The 16,713-nt window shown below is 39.1% G+C and overlaps 2 protein-coding genes across 8 annotated transcripts in view; both read right to left on the bottom strand.

Moving 5' to 3' along the window:
• Positions 1-777: 777 nt before the first annotated feature.
• LOC311069899 (arylsulfatase I) lies at positions 778-4,640 on the bottom strand. Its single transcript, XM_084093455.1, has 3 exons — positions 4,223-4,640; positions 3,467-3,799; positions 778-3,383 (listed from the first exon to the last, which is right to left on the bottom strand). The coding sequence occupies exons 1-3, from the start codon at positions 4,480-4,482 to the stop codon at positions 2,288-2,290; spliced, it is 1,689 nt and encodes a 562-aa protein (XP_083949581.1). The 5' UTR covers positions 4,483-4,640; the 3' UTR covers positions 778-2,287.
• A 3,817-nt stretch (positions 4,641-8,457) lies between these two features.
• The window catches only part of ndst2a (N-deacetylase/N-sulfotransferase (heparan glucosaminyl) 2a), a 118,047-nt gene continuing 109,791 nt past the window's right edge, over positions 8,458-16,713 (bottom strand). For all 7 annotated transcript variants that reach the window (XM_084093805.1, XM_084093804.1, XM_084093807.1 and 4 more), the window contains 12 exons: positions 16,167-16,254; positions 15,522-15,676; positions 14,144-14,329; positions 13,422-13,550; positions 12,962-13,144; positions 12,640-12,736; positions 12,396-12,519; positions 11,910-12,084; positions 11,434-11,604; positions 10,946-11,055; positions 10,746-10,848; positions 8,458-9,584 (listed from right to left, as the gene is read on the bottom strand). In XM_084093805.1, the coding sequence (XP_083949931.1) occupies positions 9,459-9,584; positions 10,746-10,848; positions 10,946-11,055; positions 11,434-11,604; positions 11,910-12,084; positions 12,396-12,519; positions 12,640-12,736; positions 12,962-13,144; positions 13,422-13,550; positions 14,144-14,329; positions 15,522-15,676; positions 16,167-16,254 (1,647 nt within the window). In that variant the 3' untranslated portion in view covers positions 8,458-9,458. The remainder of the gene's footprint in view (positions 9,585-10,745; positions 10,849-10,945; positions 11,056-11,433; positions 11,605-11,909; positions 12,085-12,395; positions 12,520-12,639; positions 12,737-12,961; positions 13,145-13,421; positions 13,551-14,143; positions 14,330-15,521; positions 15,677-16,166; positions 16,255-16,713) is intronic.

The following is a 16,713-nucleotide window of genomic DNA, read 5'->3' as shown; positions in this document are numbered from 1 at the left end:
ATGTAAATATATAAAAAAATGTATGTATCCCCCTGAAGATTCTCAACCACTGCAATAGAATTGTAAGCGTGGACAACAGCGCTCTGAACAACCAACTGTATCAAATGATTCTGTAATTTGGCAACTAAAACATAATTTGACCCCTAAATATTTAATTTTGGAGCCCTAGTCTTTTTATTTATTATTTTTTAGTCTGAGCAGCTGTATCTGTCAGGTAGTAAGGACATTTTATGCGTTGCATTTCAAAAACAAATCACTCATAGCACCTTTAAGAGATGCCAAACTCAGCATGTGTTCAGGATGACTCACACACTGTGAGGGAGTTAGTTGGATTGCCCATTGTGCATTCTTACCACAGTTGAAGTCTTTCCAAAGTGGGTTGAAGCTGTTTTGAATAGTTTTCAGAGATAAACAGGAGGAAGTGTTTTTGTTACATTGGTGAAATTACAACACTTACATCTGCTTGTATGAAGGAATAATAGTTAGTTATGTAATAATCCTGGTAGATTCCTGAATTTTCTTTACTTCTTTAGAATGGACACATAGAAACAGGAAATAAAAATGCCCTTTGGACTATGACCTAAGATAAGTATACAACAGATTTACATCAGAGATTGTAAAGGTGTGGTCACTAGACCCTGTTTCTCCAATCTAAGTGTGAAGTCATTTAAAAAAGAAATGTATTACTTACTTTCTTCTGCTGAACACAAAATTGATATTTTGAAGAATGATGGTAACCAAACAGTTTTGGTGTCTATTGACTGCTATTGTTTGGACAAAATATATAAAAAAATTATGTCCCACAGAAGCACATCATACAGTTTACTGACAGAATTTTCATTTTTTACAGAACTATCCCTTTAACATTTAAAAGAACACAGTCTTATTCAGCAATAACAATTCAAAGGAAAGTAGGAGCAGTTTACTAATTTTGAATCATGGTTTAATGAATCTTTACAACATTGGCCTTCAGAAACAAAATACACGCAGTACTTCTTGCTGTGTAGCTCTTAAAGTAAACATATGTTTTGCATTATCTTAACTATGTACTAACGTTACTTTTAACTGTGTATTGACTTTTACCTTGCTCTAGATTCTTTTATCTTCTGACAACGAAGCATTGCGTTTCCTACTGTAGGACTTAAGGAAACGTTCTCCTCATTTAATTATTTCATATGAATAGCGTTTAATACAGGTCACTTCTTTGCAGCTTGATATAGGTTACAGTACCATTTATGTTTTGTGACTATATTAACATCTTCATGGGAGGACTGTTATTGTGAACAATGATGGATGGATTGTTTTCTAGGAATGCAGACAGACAACATTATCAGAAATACACACAATTACAACAGAGTAAAAGCATTTACATAGAAGGTATAATGTATATATATATATTTTTTTCAAAATACACATTACATTGAATACAGAGAACATTTCATCACTTCTTGTGAATTGTATTATCTCTTGAAACCGGGAGATGAACAGGCCAAGAATGTATTGTATAAAGGCACACAGCCTTCATACCCAAGAGTGATCCTCCTCCTCCTCAAATAGCCCTCATTTTACATAAAAGAAAATACTTTTCCTCGCTCTTATATGTTTGCTTCTACATCTGCTCTGACCTGATCTACTCAAACTAAGAAGGAATGCAAGAGGACAAGAAACAGGTGGAGGAGAAAGTGCAGAAACAATGAAGAATCATGTGTTATTCTAGTTGTGGTGGGCTATGTCAGAGCGGATTTGGATGGAGCACAAGCATAAAAGCAAAAGGTAGGAGAATAAGAGGCGTGAGGAGGAGTGCAAGGCAGAGGCATGTCAGAGAAAGAACAGATAGATGAGAGAAAGTGAACCAGGGGGTGGATTGGAGAACACTAGTCCACAAACAAGTGAAGAACAATTTAACTGCTGTATTATTCCCTATTAAATCATTGCCACTACTTGCATTATTTTATGTAGCCAAATAACTGGATCATCTAATAAAGATCCAGTAACATCTACATTAAGTGCTTAAGGAGTCACGTGATCAAATTCATTCTGCTCTTGCCTGGACCCCATTAACAGTAGGTGATCTGAACTTTACAGTAAAATCCATTGCATCCTACAGATGGGAACCTATGTGTAAAAATCTTAGTTCACAATGCAGGCAGGACATCAAGAGTTCCTGATGTCAACATCGCTGCACATATTACACACAGCCAGTGTGCCACAAATTCTTGCAAAGATGAGTTAAATGGACTGCCAGAATAAAATAGCTTTGTGGATCCTGTCCACAACTACCTCTTGACTACAAGAACAAAGTGGCCCTTTGCATACGGGTACCAACCTTTTTGAATAAGGCCCTGAGTTTACAGACTTTACAGGTACTCTTGGATCTGGCCTTTCTGTTTATGCTGTCTGGTTCCTCATCATCCCCTTCATCTCCAGCTTCTTCCTGTCCTAGCCAAGGAGTCCACACCCCTCCATGAAGTTGCGGGTCCGCCATTGGGTCGTCTGGTGGATTGCGTGGAGACACAGCAGTCCGGTTGTACTCGGCAAGCCGGGTCAAGAGCATTTTGACCACCTCAGGCCGTGCCTCTGCCAAATCTACCCTTTCGTAGGGATCAGCAGTGACGTTGAAAAGATAGACAGACTTCCCCCGCTGGTCTCGTCTCTTTTCCATGCTCTGCCACTGCTGCGGACCTCCTGGCATCGTTTGTGGAGGGAACCAGTCTCCATCGCCTACGTTTCCCGTCAGAAGTTTCCAGTCACCAACTCGAATGGCTGCACGCACTCCTGTATCCCAGATCCCAAAACCATTAAGAGTTAGGAGTCTCGGGTCAACTTCTCCATGCCTGCGTGACACTGGGTCAATGTTGAAGAGGATTTCAGTTCGTGGACAGGGTAGGCCGCTACTTATAGCGCCCCAAACATCTTGGCCGTCCAGGTGGCTGGAATCAGACTCTCGGTGTCCTGCAAGAGACAGCAAGGTTGGGTACCAATCGGAAACATGAATCAGAGCCTGACTCACCACCCCCTTCCTTTTCAAAAGTGGGCTGTGTACAAAGCCAACTGCTCGAACTCCGCCTTCCCAGTAGGAGCCTTTGCCACCACGCAGGGGCCAATTACAACCCCCTGAGAGAGGTTGGCCCCCGTTGTCTGAAGAGTAGATGAGCACAGAGTTGTTGTAGTAGCCTCGCCCCCGCAGCTCACTGACAATCTCCCCTACTGACTCATCTACGCCGCTCACCATTGCGGCATAGTGGCGCCGAGGTCTGTTGCCAAGGGTCTGGTAGCGTCTGAGAAGATGCCCAGGAGCTTGTAACGGTGTGTGCACGGCCTGAAGGGCCACATATAGAAACAGGGGTTTCCGCTGGTCATGATGTCTCAGAATTTCTTTCACTCTGCAAGAGTCCAAATGACAACAGAAGCATGCATGACCCATTGCAGAAAAGTATTTGGTTCACAAATGGCTGCAGTTTCTCACCTCTCAGTGTAAAGCCTTGTTGAGTAATTTCCACTCAGCTCCCAGGCTGGCCGGTCTCCATCATGCAGATCGAACCCACAGGCCTCTGTACCGTCACAGCTTTGGAAGTTAAAATGGTCTCCGCTGCCCGTCAGTGATCCAAGGAAGCTTTGAAATCCACGGCTCGTTGGCAGACACTCGGGCCGGCAGAAACCCAGGTGCCATTTCCCTACCATGTGGGTGCTGTAGCCAGCCTGCCGGAGCTTCTCAGGGAGCGTTGGTATGTCAGGGGGCAGGCATAGGGGCTGGCGTGCACGGATGATCGAGTGTTGAAGCCCAGTGTGAATCTGATACCTGAAGAAAAAGATGGTAGGTGGTGATTGTGATGGAGGAACACTGTCTATACCAGGGTTCCTCAAATCTGGCCACTGCCCTGCAGAGCTTAGCTAAAACCAGGATCAAACTCACCAACCTAATTTTCTAGTAACTCTGAAGACCTTGATGAACTTGCTCAAATGTCTTTGATTAGGATTGGAGCTAAACTCTGCAGGAGAGAAACCCTTGTTTGTACCAATACATTCACTGGGTTTAACCACAACAGAGAACAGCTGATATTAAATTAAACAGGACAGGATCATATTAATAGTAATAATATTAAGATTATGATTATTAGTATGAAGTCTCATTGCATTCAGGTTTGACATACACACAGACACATACATACACAGTAGGATGCATATAATAGTGGCATTAGAACAACAATAGTAAGTCACTTACCGTCCAGTCATAAGCTGGCTTCGTGAGGGGGAACAGATGGGCTGAACATAGTAGTTTTCCAGCTTCACCCCTTCGCCAGCCAGTTGGTCCAACACGGGCGTGTGGATCTCTGAGCCATGGTACCCGATGTCATTGAAGCCTTGGTCATCCACCATCACGAAAACAATATGTGGGGGAACTCTGCCCGGTCTGAGAATCTTTCCCTCCGTAGTGTGTAGCAGTCCAAGCACCAAGCAGAAGCCAAGCACCAACACATCCATAATGTATACACCAATCCACCAGGTTGCTTGTTCGTTCGTTGACTAGCCCTTTGGGACTCTAAATGTTCTAAATGTTGACTTTCAACCAAAACGAATTAACAGAGAAAGCTTGCTGTTATGATCCATCGGGGTGCATGAAGGTCCATAAAGTAGATTTTGCTCTTTTAATTTAATTTGAAACTAGTGTTTAATGAAATCCGTTCTGTAGGTCTTCTCGATTTGTTATGCTAGGATGGTATACTGTATGTCTGAGAAACTTTTCAAGCTGAGATGATTTGTCCAAGAGTAAACACTGCTGTCTTCTAACAAGACCATGTTACATTCCTCTAGCACACACCTACAGGATCAGGATAATAGAACAGTAATCGAAAGTGTGTTATGCATCATTCAAAAAAAAAAAATTTCATTATAAATTGAGCTATTTTCAATTTATAGCACATAGTTTATATACGTTTAGCATTACTTTTTAAACGTTATATTAAGTTTCATTGTGTGATGTTGCATGTGAATGTTTCTTGATAGGGGGAAATAAAAAAATAAAAAAGGAAATATGATGAAAATACAGGACAACAAAAAAACAAAGAAAAAACAAACAAACAAGGAAATACATTGTTGACACCATCTGGTCAGTAAGTGCATTACACCCAACTAATATTAGGTACTGTAGGATATTACCTGTGGATGATATTGACAAAACAAGCATTAGTGCAAGTGAAGCAGTGCTGATGAGACAAACCTCACAAATCGTTTCACAGATACTTTAATTACCTCAGAACCACAGAAAGGCGTTTACCTAATAATGAGTTCCCAGAACAGAGGCTGTGGAGGCTGACTTTCCTGTATAGTGGCTAACTGATGCTTACTGTGTAACAGTGGAAGTATGCATGTAAAGGACAAGCATTGATCTGCTGTATAAAGCTCAATAAAGTCTATACTTACACATCTATTAAAGGGACAGTTCACCCAAAACTAAAAATTCAGTCGTCATTTACTCACCCTTGTGTTGGTTCAAAGCTGTATGACTATTTCTTTTGCTGAACACAAAATATTTTTTGAAGAATGCTTCCATTGTATGAACCTCCCCCTTCCCCCCCATTGTATCCATAAAATCAGTAGCAACCACAGAAATACACTCCAACATACCAGGCCTGAGCTTGCATTTAAAGTACATGTGTCATGTTGTGAAACCTACCAATTCAATCAATCAAAGCAGAAGGAAGCCAGATGACCACTGCACTGATAGATAACAAATGTGTCGTTTGCAACCACCACACCTACACCAGGAACAGCTATAGATAAAGCTATGAGGCCATGGCAGTACATTACTGCTGTAGTTTTACAGATGAAGGTTGTGAGAATTCAAACAGGGAAACAAACAACACCACACAAGCGCACGCTCTCCTATGAGAGGAGAGGTGCGGCACACATATCCGACCCTCTGAAGGGCTATCGACCGCACTCAGGTTTGCTCTGCCAGCGATCTCCTCTATGTAGCAGAGAGGAAATCAATGCCACAAAATGAGTCAATTTCCTACATTAAGCCAAAACAGACGACAGTCTCACCCAAGTGGGAAATTTCACAGCCATTTCAGTGCAGGGAAAGAAAATGGAGGAGGCAGCCAGAGGGAAAGAGACAGAAAAAAAACAACACTCAAAATGAGCAGCCTGGCCTGTTCAGGCTTTAGTGCAACTGGTTTTGCTTCAGGACCCAGATTTTACCTTGGACATTGTGGTAACCTAACACAGTACTAAAATGATTGACACTAAAAGTGTGGCCATTTTACTATGAGAGACTAAACAGATGTCGAGTATTACAGATTTTTAATGACGTAAACAAGCCTTAAAGGTATTGTTCACGTGAAAATTTATATATTTATATATATTTATATATATAAAGCATTTATATAAATAAGAAAGTCATATAGGTTTGGAACTAAATGAGTAAATGATGACAATTTTCTTTTCTATCTCTACATTATTGAAAGCAAAACATAACATAAAAGTACATAACACAACTAAATACACATGAAAAATACACAAACGCACCCCTATCTATCCCTTTAATCAATAGATAAATGGAAATGTTCTACAGCGTGTGTATGCATGCATTATGTGAGATGAGGAGAGCATTAAACCATCACCAAATTACTCAAGTCTGTAGCGCCACTATGTGGGGTAAAAAGGCATAACACCTATAATGTTACTTATGGAGCCACCAAAAGGACAGTAATATACAACCATGCTGCATTCAAAAATGAAACCGAATGCAGTTATTTATGCATTTATTTACAAAACTGACTAAAGACAGGTGCACATCAGGCTCTCATGCATGGTGTTGGCGTATTTAGAGAAACTTTTTTCGTATTTCGAATGCATTTTGAAAGAGAAATGAAATCACCTTCTCATTTATGTATCTTTTTACAGACATGTTTTCTCTTAGCAAATCTTCCACAGGAAGCTCATTATGCAGCAGTTGTGATCTGTGGTGAGAGAATGTGGTTTGCTTGAAGTCACTGCGATGGAGACTGAGCTACTTTAAAATATTTATGTATTCACTATTAGACACAATATATGACTGTTACACACATATTTTCATTTTCTTGTGCTTTTGGGCAGCAAATATAAAAATATTAAAAAAGAGCTTCCCTAGACAGGATTGCGTGTTCCCTTTAAAAGTTGATTTGGTGGCAACACCCACAGGCAGCTATTTTCTAGGTAGGCAAGTACAGTTTGTTTACTTGAATGAAAAAATACCAAAATCTCTCAAACGGATGGCATTTTAGGATCATACACTACATTTAAAAAGTTTGGGGTCAGTAAGACTTTTTGTTGTTGCTAAAATAAATGAGTACTTTTATTCAATAAGGACGCATTACATTGATCAAGATTAATAGTAAAGACATATAACATATAAGACATGTAAAGACAAAAGACATTTTCAGGATTGTGACACAATTTGTTTAAAATAAAATGACATATATATATATATGTCATTTTATTTTAAACAAATTGTGTTCTTTTGAACTCTTTCAACAGATAATCCGGAAAAAAAATATCATCATGGTTTTCAAAACATTAACATTGATAATAAGAAATGTTTCTTGAGCACCAAATCAGCATATTAAAATAATTTCTGAAGGACCATATGACATTAAAGTCTGGATTAATGGCTACAAAAAAAATCAGCTTTGCCACCAGAGGAATAAATTACATGTGAAATTAAAATAGAAAATGTTAAATTTTAATAATATTCCACAATATTGCTGTTTTTACAGTATCTTTGATCAAACAAATGCAGCCTTGGTAAGAATAAGAGTAATAAGAATAAGAATAAAAAAAAAAACCTTACTGACCCCAAACTTTTGAACGGTAGTGTGTATCTAATAAAATATAAATAAAAACTAGTATCAAAACACTGGTATTAAATTTTACCTGAGCTCAAATAGCTTAAAAAAAAACATTTTCAGTTTTGTCCAGCTAATACACATGGGCTGCATCTGAAATCGCACACTTCCCTACTATATAGTAGGTGAAAAACAGTATGTGAATAAAGTATGTCAGAATTCACATTACTCATAAAAGAGTAGGCAAAAAGTAACTGGATGACCTACTACTTCCAGCGAGATTCTGAAGAGTGCATACAATGGGAACTATACATCCAGATTACATTCATACTACACATTCTCATACTATACAGAATGTACCTTTTTTTTAGTGGTCGTGGAGTAATTACTTATTCAAAATAAGTACCACTACCTACTCAAGAGAGTATGCGATTTTGGACGCAGCCATGCATGTTCTAAAGAACAAAAAAAAAAAAAGTAAAAAAAAATCAGGAATCAGATTGTGACTCCATGAATTCTATGACTCCATGAATGAGGGGCCAAAATATTTCCATCTACTTTTTAGCCCATAGGCCTGCTCTTTTTTTTTGCAAAATGCTCAATACCAGATCAAATGAGTCACACAAACATATCCAACCTCTCTAAGAGTTTATTAGAGATAATACAGCGTTGGGAGTTTTTAAAATACAGTTTTTTTTTTACAAAATAAAAAGAAAAGAAAAGAAAAGAAAAAGAAAAATAGACTAGACAGCAGCTTCTCCTTGTATAGGACAGACTACACAGCACAGGACAGCCCCTCTCCTCTCCCGCTTTCACAGCTCCTGACATACAACACATCTGCCACAGCATCTACAGTAACTTCCACATGTCAGTGTGCGTAGTGTAGAGGAAAGTGCATGGTTAGGATAAATATGGGGGATACACCTGATAAGACACTTTTCACTGGAGGATTCTAGTGGGAGATGAGACATTGCTCCCTCGATTGCATATCTTTCTTACTGTTTGGTTTCTGATCCAGCTTTGTGCGTTTGTTTGTGTGTGTGTGTGTGTGTGTGTGTGTGGAGAAAAGAAGGGCTGCGGATCTGACGTCCTCTAAGTGTCCTACTCAAACAGAGCTCTGGCTGTACACAAACGCTTTGAGGTTCAACTGATGTCTATTCAGTCATAATCCCACCCACCCAGACCCAAAATATACAACGCTTTTAAATGTACAATGCTTTACAATCATTCCTCAGGAGAGATGAGCAAGGCTAGACTGTGTGTGTGTGTGTTTGTACGTACGTACGTACGTACGTACGTACGTACGTACGAGTACTAGTGTGTATTAACACACTTAAGTCACCAGTTTATTCATGCTTGTCCACACTGGTTGTGCGTTCTGGTCCTGATAGGTAGATCTGTCATTAAGAGAAGAGAAGGGACTACATATCCCAGCATTCCCTCTTCTTCAACATGCCAGACAGGGCATGTGAGCACCTTGGCAGCAGGGAGAGGCTGAAGTTTGCAGTCCACTCAAAGCCGTCACTCATTTCATCTGCTACTATAGTTTTGAACCAAGTGGTTTTGGTACCTCTGTAGTGAGCGGACTGTTTTTTGAGGTGTTCTGATACTGGAGGCGCAGGAGACGTCCTCTCAGCTCCAGCTGCTGCTCTGGAGCTCTTCTCTGAGCCAGGTAGGTAATGCCTGGCCCAGCCGATTCAGCAGCCGCAACAATTCCAGGTTATGCTCCCGGTAGTACTCCGTCAGGAAGGCACGTGTCTGGGAAAGACACAAACAGAGCTGTTTCAGGAAACCTGCAGCTTATAACTGTTGTGTGTCCTAACTAAAAACAGCCTGTAGCAATGACTATGTTTGCAATATAGAACATCCTAGAGTACCATTGCTTAAATGCTTACATTTACCTGCTACAGTTTGTGTTTTAGAACAACAACTTCCCAGAAATGATTTCAAGTAGTGGTCCACAAATTAAATAAAAACATTAGAAAATTTAAAATGTATTTAAAACTATTAAATCTATTTAAAAACAACTTCCTAAGTGGTATTATTATTATTATTATTAATACAGTTATAAACTGAATTATTATAATTGTATTATTATTATTAGAAATATAATATAATAATATAAATATAACATTTTGCAATTAGAAATGATTAGTTCTATAATTATCAAATTATAACTTATATAAAAATTCCAAATGTTTGATTATTATTATACCAAAGATTCATGTGGTGAAATCAGCTTATTATTGTTACAGCTTATAATTTGTTATTAACAAAAATAATTGTTATTTTTGAATTTGTGTTAATTCTATTATTATTATTATTATTATTATTATTAGTGGTAGTAATATTATATATTTGTAATTACATTAATATAAAATTACAAATTATTTGGATTATTATTAGCAATATTCAAATTGCCAAAAGCAGCTTTTCCACTGTCGGGCCGAGCGGTTCTAAGAACGGGTTGGCCCGACGGTGGAAAAGCACCTAAAGATTCATGAAGTGGAATCCGCTGATTATTTTAACAGATGTGTTTTTGTGTACATTTATTGATTGTTTGTTTGTTTTCACTAAGAAATTTTCCCTATGCAGTTTTTTTCATTAAGCAATAAACGAAAATATGACAAATAGCCTAGAATGGCACAGAGAACCCTGTGTGTTCTATTTAATTCTGCTTGCAATGAACCAAACATGCTTCTTGTATTTTACTAGTTGAAACATATCCAGTGATATATGTGTCATATCCGTGTCTGTGTGAGGTCGACACGGACTATCCGTGTCTGTGTGAGGTCGAGCCCATCACTTCACACTGCCGGTGAGTCACACGTCTATAACAGCGTGTCCTTGCCACTGGCATCGTTCAGAAAGAGAGAAAGTTATATGAGGGAGGAGAGAAGAGAGGAGACTATTATCTACCTCAGGGGCCATTTCAGGATATTTTCTGCCTTTACTCTTCCCCAGACACTTAGGACGCCCACCTTCCAACCTCTGACACCAGAATCCTTTGCCTTCATCAAAGCTGCAAAACACACACAACACACAGTTTTATGCAAGAATAAGATTATTCACAGATGTTCATTAACAGAGCGAGGTGATGTGTAAACAGCGGGACTCACACGAGGGCCTGGGTGTAGTTGAAGATGGGTGTGATCCCCAGGAACCGCTGGATGCCGTCCATCACCAGGACTGGGTTAGATCGGAGCAGGGTGCCGTCTACAATATGGAGCTAATGTGGAGGAGTGTCAAATAAAGAAAGCATTAAAAAATAAAAAAAACAAATAGAATTGCTAATGTTTTGTCTAACATTTTTCAAAATGTTACTGACATTGACATTTCAAACTAAAACTATTAAAATTGTTAATTTGCATAAAGCTGAAATAAAAAACAAAAAACAAAAAAAACAAAAAAAAAAACAAACTGAAATAAAGCTAAATAGAAATCTAAAAAAATAAATAAAATAATGACAAATGCACATTAAATTGCTAAAAAAAAAAAAAAAAATCGAATAAAATCTCATTCAAAATAAACAGAAAAAGTAATGCTGTTAAAAATCAAAAACTCAACTGGAAAGGACCTGACAATCATACACAGATAACTAGTCTACCTGTCTGGCCTGGTAGTGCATAAGCCAGTGCTCTAGATGTGTGGCGTAAGTCCCGGGCTGAAGGCTGCGGTTCTGAAGGGTCAATAGCTCTTTAGATGCAGAGGGACTTGCTGTTACAACCTCGTGGAAAGTGTGGTTTATTGCAGCGGGGTCCTGGTGAGCTCGCTGATGCTGACAAGACATAAAAAAAAACACAATTCATGTCATAATTTCTATGGTGAAAGAGAAGGGTGGAGGCAGATTCGTGGTTAAGATAAATTATATCTGTCTAGGACGCTTCAGACAAGAACTTCTACTTCCTGCTGCCCATTTAAGGGCTGCCCTATTAATGCATAAAATGACTAATAGGAAGAAAGTGCCTAGAAAAAGACTATGGCTGTCACAAAGACTTATGTTTTCTGAGTCACCCCACTTAAAAAAAAAAACAAACAAACAAAAAAAAAAAACCTGGAGGATGAGAGAAAGCTGTAGAGTACCTGATACCAGGAGTAGGCTCTGTCGGCTGGGTTGATAAGCACTGCTATGACCTTGGCTCTGGGCAGCAAGGCAGCAGCCCTCTTTGGAGCAACCTCTGTGTCAAAGTAGTTGGCACTTTTTTCAAACATGAAGTCTGTGCTGACATTCGAGGGGAAGGGAAAAAAGTCCATGTACCTGCAAAAGATTAAGACACTAATTTGATAAAAATATGCTATAAGAGGCTACAATCACAATGTTTTTATTTCCAAATAAACCCAGACTGTGATAAGTCTTTCATTACAGAACACTGTAAATTATGTCTCACTATTACAAAGAATTTTTTAACAGAGGGATTGTCCTGTAAATAATGGATCTATTAGGAATTCAATATAAAACCCAGACAGTATTACTAATATAATAAGGTGGAGGGGGTAATACAACATATGACTAATGGTTTGTGTCTGCTACATTGGCTGGGAGAGAAAATGTTGTACTTTGTATATTACCAGTCAATGCCATTATGGTAATTCTGCCCATTAAAGAACTGGATCTCCTCAAAGGTGACCGGGCTGGGGAAGTTGCTGGTGATGGCAGGGTGAAGGGTCAGAAAGGAGTGCAAAGCTGTGGTACCTGTTGCCAAAAATAATCAATATACAATCAGATGCAACATCTAGGTTGTATTTTGGACCTTTTTTACTCAGTTAACCTAAGCAGGATTTTTGATTCGAGTCTGGAAACATGTGGACTTACCCGTTTTCTGTGGGCCAATAACCAGAAATTTGGGAAGCCTATCACAGGTCTTCTCTTTTGACCAGATGTCTTTATGTCTCTTGTCATGACAGGGGTTCTGAATGGATGAAAATATGAAGAAAACATTCCCACACATTTTGATTAAAAAATTTCCATGACTTTTCCATTCATTCAATATTACAGTTTTAATTATTATTATTATATAATTTATAACACTATTTTATAAAGAGATTTGTGTAGTGTTTTTTTTTTTTTTTTGCATGTCAGGCACCAATCATTGTAATTAATAGTTCTATGTGTCACAAATGTGATGCTCTCTTACCTGCCATAGGGGGTCCATCTCCTCTGGAAAGATCTGGAAGTATTTCTCGGCTAGTTCCATTGGAGGTAAAGTCTCTAGCCGTACGTTGGTCCAGCACTGCACAAACTTCACAAGAGACTCAAAGGTATAAAGACCAAGCCGATCATTTCCGTAGTTTGACAGGTGAGTCATAAAGATGCTGATCTGAGGGTGGAAACAACATTATTTACATTTAAGTTAATTTGTTTCTTTTTTAAATAAAAGCTGTGGAAACATCTACTACTTTCATTATGAAGATCATAATCTAGTTTATGTTTCCAGCTGCTGCACTAGCAAACACTTCAGGCGATAGGGCCGAACACAAACAAAAGCACACAGTGCAAGGGCAGGACTCTGTCACCAAAAAACATACTCGCTCCCATTCACTAAACACACACGCACGCACAAACACAGAGGAGAAAACAGCACAAATACAACTCACAGGGTTTAGGAGGACAGTGAGGAAGAGTTCTCCTCCACGTATGCTCTTGTCCAGCTCGCGAGAGCCTCCAGGGTACTCATTATAGAAGATAGTGTGAGTAAACAGGCCACATGTCTGCCTGGGCAACACCTGCAGACAGAAGAAGGTTAGAGACCTGCACAGACAAGCCTCAATTCTGCTTCAGCCACACTCCAAGAATGGCCAAGACAAATGTACTGTATTAGAAGGAATGAAACCACCATAAGTCATTTTATCTGATGATGGTGGGCGCAATTTGAGATCAGGCTACAATAACTGCATTATTGTGTCTAATTAATAAAACAAGCAGAATGAATCTCTAAATTGTTTATACAATCCTTATCGGATAAATTGTTGCATGCAATTGAATTATGTAAGATTTACACAGAAAATCATTCTGCTTGTGTTTTATGAATAAAGGCCCTTTGATTCAGCAAGTGACAGTAAAGACATTTATAATGTTACAAAAGAATTCTAATTCAAATAAATGTTGTTCTTTTGAACTTTCTATTCATCAAAAAATGAAAAACAAAAGAAGTTGTTTCTACAACAATATTAAGCAGCACAACTCTTTTCAACATTGATAAGAAATATTTCTTTAGCACCAAATCAGCAAATTTGGCTGAAAGATGGTTTACTTGGTTTCTCTCCTCTTTTTTTTGTATCAGATCATTGGGCCTTACAGTGAAGCAGCATCTTTTTACCTTTATGTCATGATGTATGAAGCCCCTGCGATGGCGTGCTGGCCTCAGGTGTGGATATTCTTCTGTGCTGGTCACTGTGATCCCCCACACACTCTTCCAGGCCTCGTACAGCTGGCTGTGTACGGGATACACCCCTGAATGATGAGGGGCCACGGCGTACCCCATGTCTGTGGGAATACCATGCTCCTGTAATGGCAAGAGACAAACAAACGCTTGAGATGATCAATCACAAATCCACTCACCACTTGAAATTCACTCGTAATTGCACTGCCAAGACTTATAGGGTGAATGGGAGTAGAACAGAGGAGAAAAGTCGATAAGAGATGCATTAGAGACACCGTTAACAAGACATGTCATCAGGGCGTTTGCGAGCGAGAAGCTTTTGATTATGTTTCTCAGCAGAGGCAGTGTGTCAAGAGGCATAGTTTTTTCCAACACCACAGGAGGGTGGTAGACAAACACATCCTAAGATGAGCAGAGGGCTTTACTTCAAGTCAAAAGTGCCACCTTTAAGAGCTTCCTCCACTCGTGTGTGAGTATGTGTGTGTGAGCACAAACTGTGAGATCCATAAGCCCCGGCTAAGAACGGCCCTTTGCAGGCTCATTAAACCTTGATGAAGGAGCTGTGTCTTCTTCATTGAGCAGAGAGCAGGAGAAGGCATATGTGTCAGTGTCTGCTCTAAAGACCGGATGTGACAGAGGGATTAGCGAGAGGAGGAAAGGGCTGGTTAGTATTCACGGCGCACTCTCTCTCTCTGTCTTTCTGCCTGCGGTCCATATCCCACTCCAATGACCATCATTACACCAGGGTGGGCTCGTTTCAACGGGCCAAATTCACAATCTCCTCAGCGGATGCACACCGAGTCAAGGTCAAAGAGAATCCTACCGATCCAATGAAAAAGTGCTAATACAAATCTATAATGAAATACCAACATGAGATAAAGCAGGCGGGCAGAGAATCGATACTCGCACCTCTGCGACAGCAGCAATAATGCCAGTAAATAGTGACACAATGATGAAGGAACAAAGCATGCTCCCCTGTCGCAACAACACATGAGGGGAAAAAACTAATTTGGAAAAGATCGAAGAAACCACTTTTTTTGTCACATTTTTTCTATGTAAAAATTATTTTGCCTATCTAAGCTTAATATTTCAAGAAAACTACAAGTAAGAATTCTGTAGGTTGGCTGAAGAGTGTAAACACTTAAAACATTAAAACAATGGAGTACTATTAAGGATGGGATCATCTCCAAATAGAAGTGATGGAGTGTCTGGGAAAAAACTATTTTGGTAACTTTATTACTGAAAATCAGTTTGAAACTGTCAGTGGCATAGAAATCAATATATTTCAGTTTTGAGATACATTTCACCAACTAACCTGTGCAAACTGCATGTTGAGTCTCATTTGCTCCGCCAACACGCTGCCATTGTGGAAGAGGTGAGGCTGCATGTGACTCCACATGTGTGGAAACCACCAGAACTCATGCCGGTGCTGTAACAGCATGTCATCGCCGTCATCCTCCTCCTCTGTACCTGCAAACACACATATACATACTGTTGAAGTTTAATAGTAAAGACATTTGGATCTTAGAATGGCTTAAGACAGTAAAAATGTGTTTGTTTGTGCTTATGTAACAAAGATCCATTTTGTGTTTTTGTAGTCTGAACAGGAAAAAAAAGTTTAATACTTTGTAAGTTGTGCAAATCTGATTGAAATCACTTTTCACTCTCAGTTTGCACTAAATTTAGATTTTTCAAGGTTTCCATAAAAAATATTAAGCAGGACAACTCTTTTCAACATTGATGATAATAATAAGAAATGTTTCTTGAGCAGCAAATCAGCATATTAGCATATTAGAATGATTTCTGAAGGATCATGTGACACTGAAGACTGGAGTAATGGCTGTTGAAAATTCAGCTTCACCATCACATAATAACTTTATTCTTTTATAAAAATATAAAACAGCTGTAAACAAATGCTTAGAGTCTTAAAAGACAACAAAAGAAGAGAAAAAAAAAGTACCTGCATGGTAGAACTTTCCAGAGAAGCCAAGATTGAAGGTGAAGTTGGGAACTAGCGTCCGTAGTTTATTCTGTGTGTTGAGCAAAGCCTTGAAATTGAAGAAGAGTTATTACTTTAATAACATGCTATCAAAGTCCTGTCTTAAATCTGTGGAATAAGATTAGCAATTTGCCAAGAACAACAACATCATCATCTGACGTTACCCTGAGCTGTGCTTGAAGGCAAAAACATCAACAGTGTTGTTAAAACGAATCTCTCCGCTACCTTAACAAATGTATGCGCTAAAGTCACCAACAGATGGCAGTGTGGTGCCTATTCAGTCCTATGAAGAAATGACTAACTTTCAGGCCGTAGGCCAGATAGACAGAATGAGTGGGATGTGAAATATACATTTGCATTCAAATCTCCTCTACCCACGGGCAGGTCAGACGTGCCGAATGAAGCTGCAGCCTTAACATCAATCTAAACTCATCCTTGTGAAATGAACACATTTCATAACTTAGCATCACTGCGCACATCTAGCTAATGACGGCGCTGTGAGGCTTGA

Source organism: Abramis brama, assembly GCF_963993115.1.
Source record: "Abramis brama genome assembly, chromosome: 19".
NCBI classification, from domain to species: Eukaryota; Metazoa; Chordata; class Actinopteri; order Cypriniformes; family Leuciscidae; genus Abramis; species Abramis brama.
This window is presented reverse-complemented; position numbering and strand designations above follow the sequence as displayed.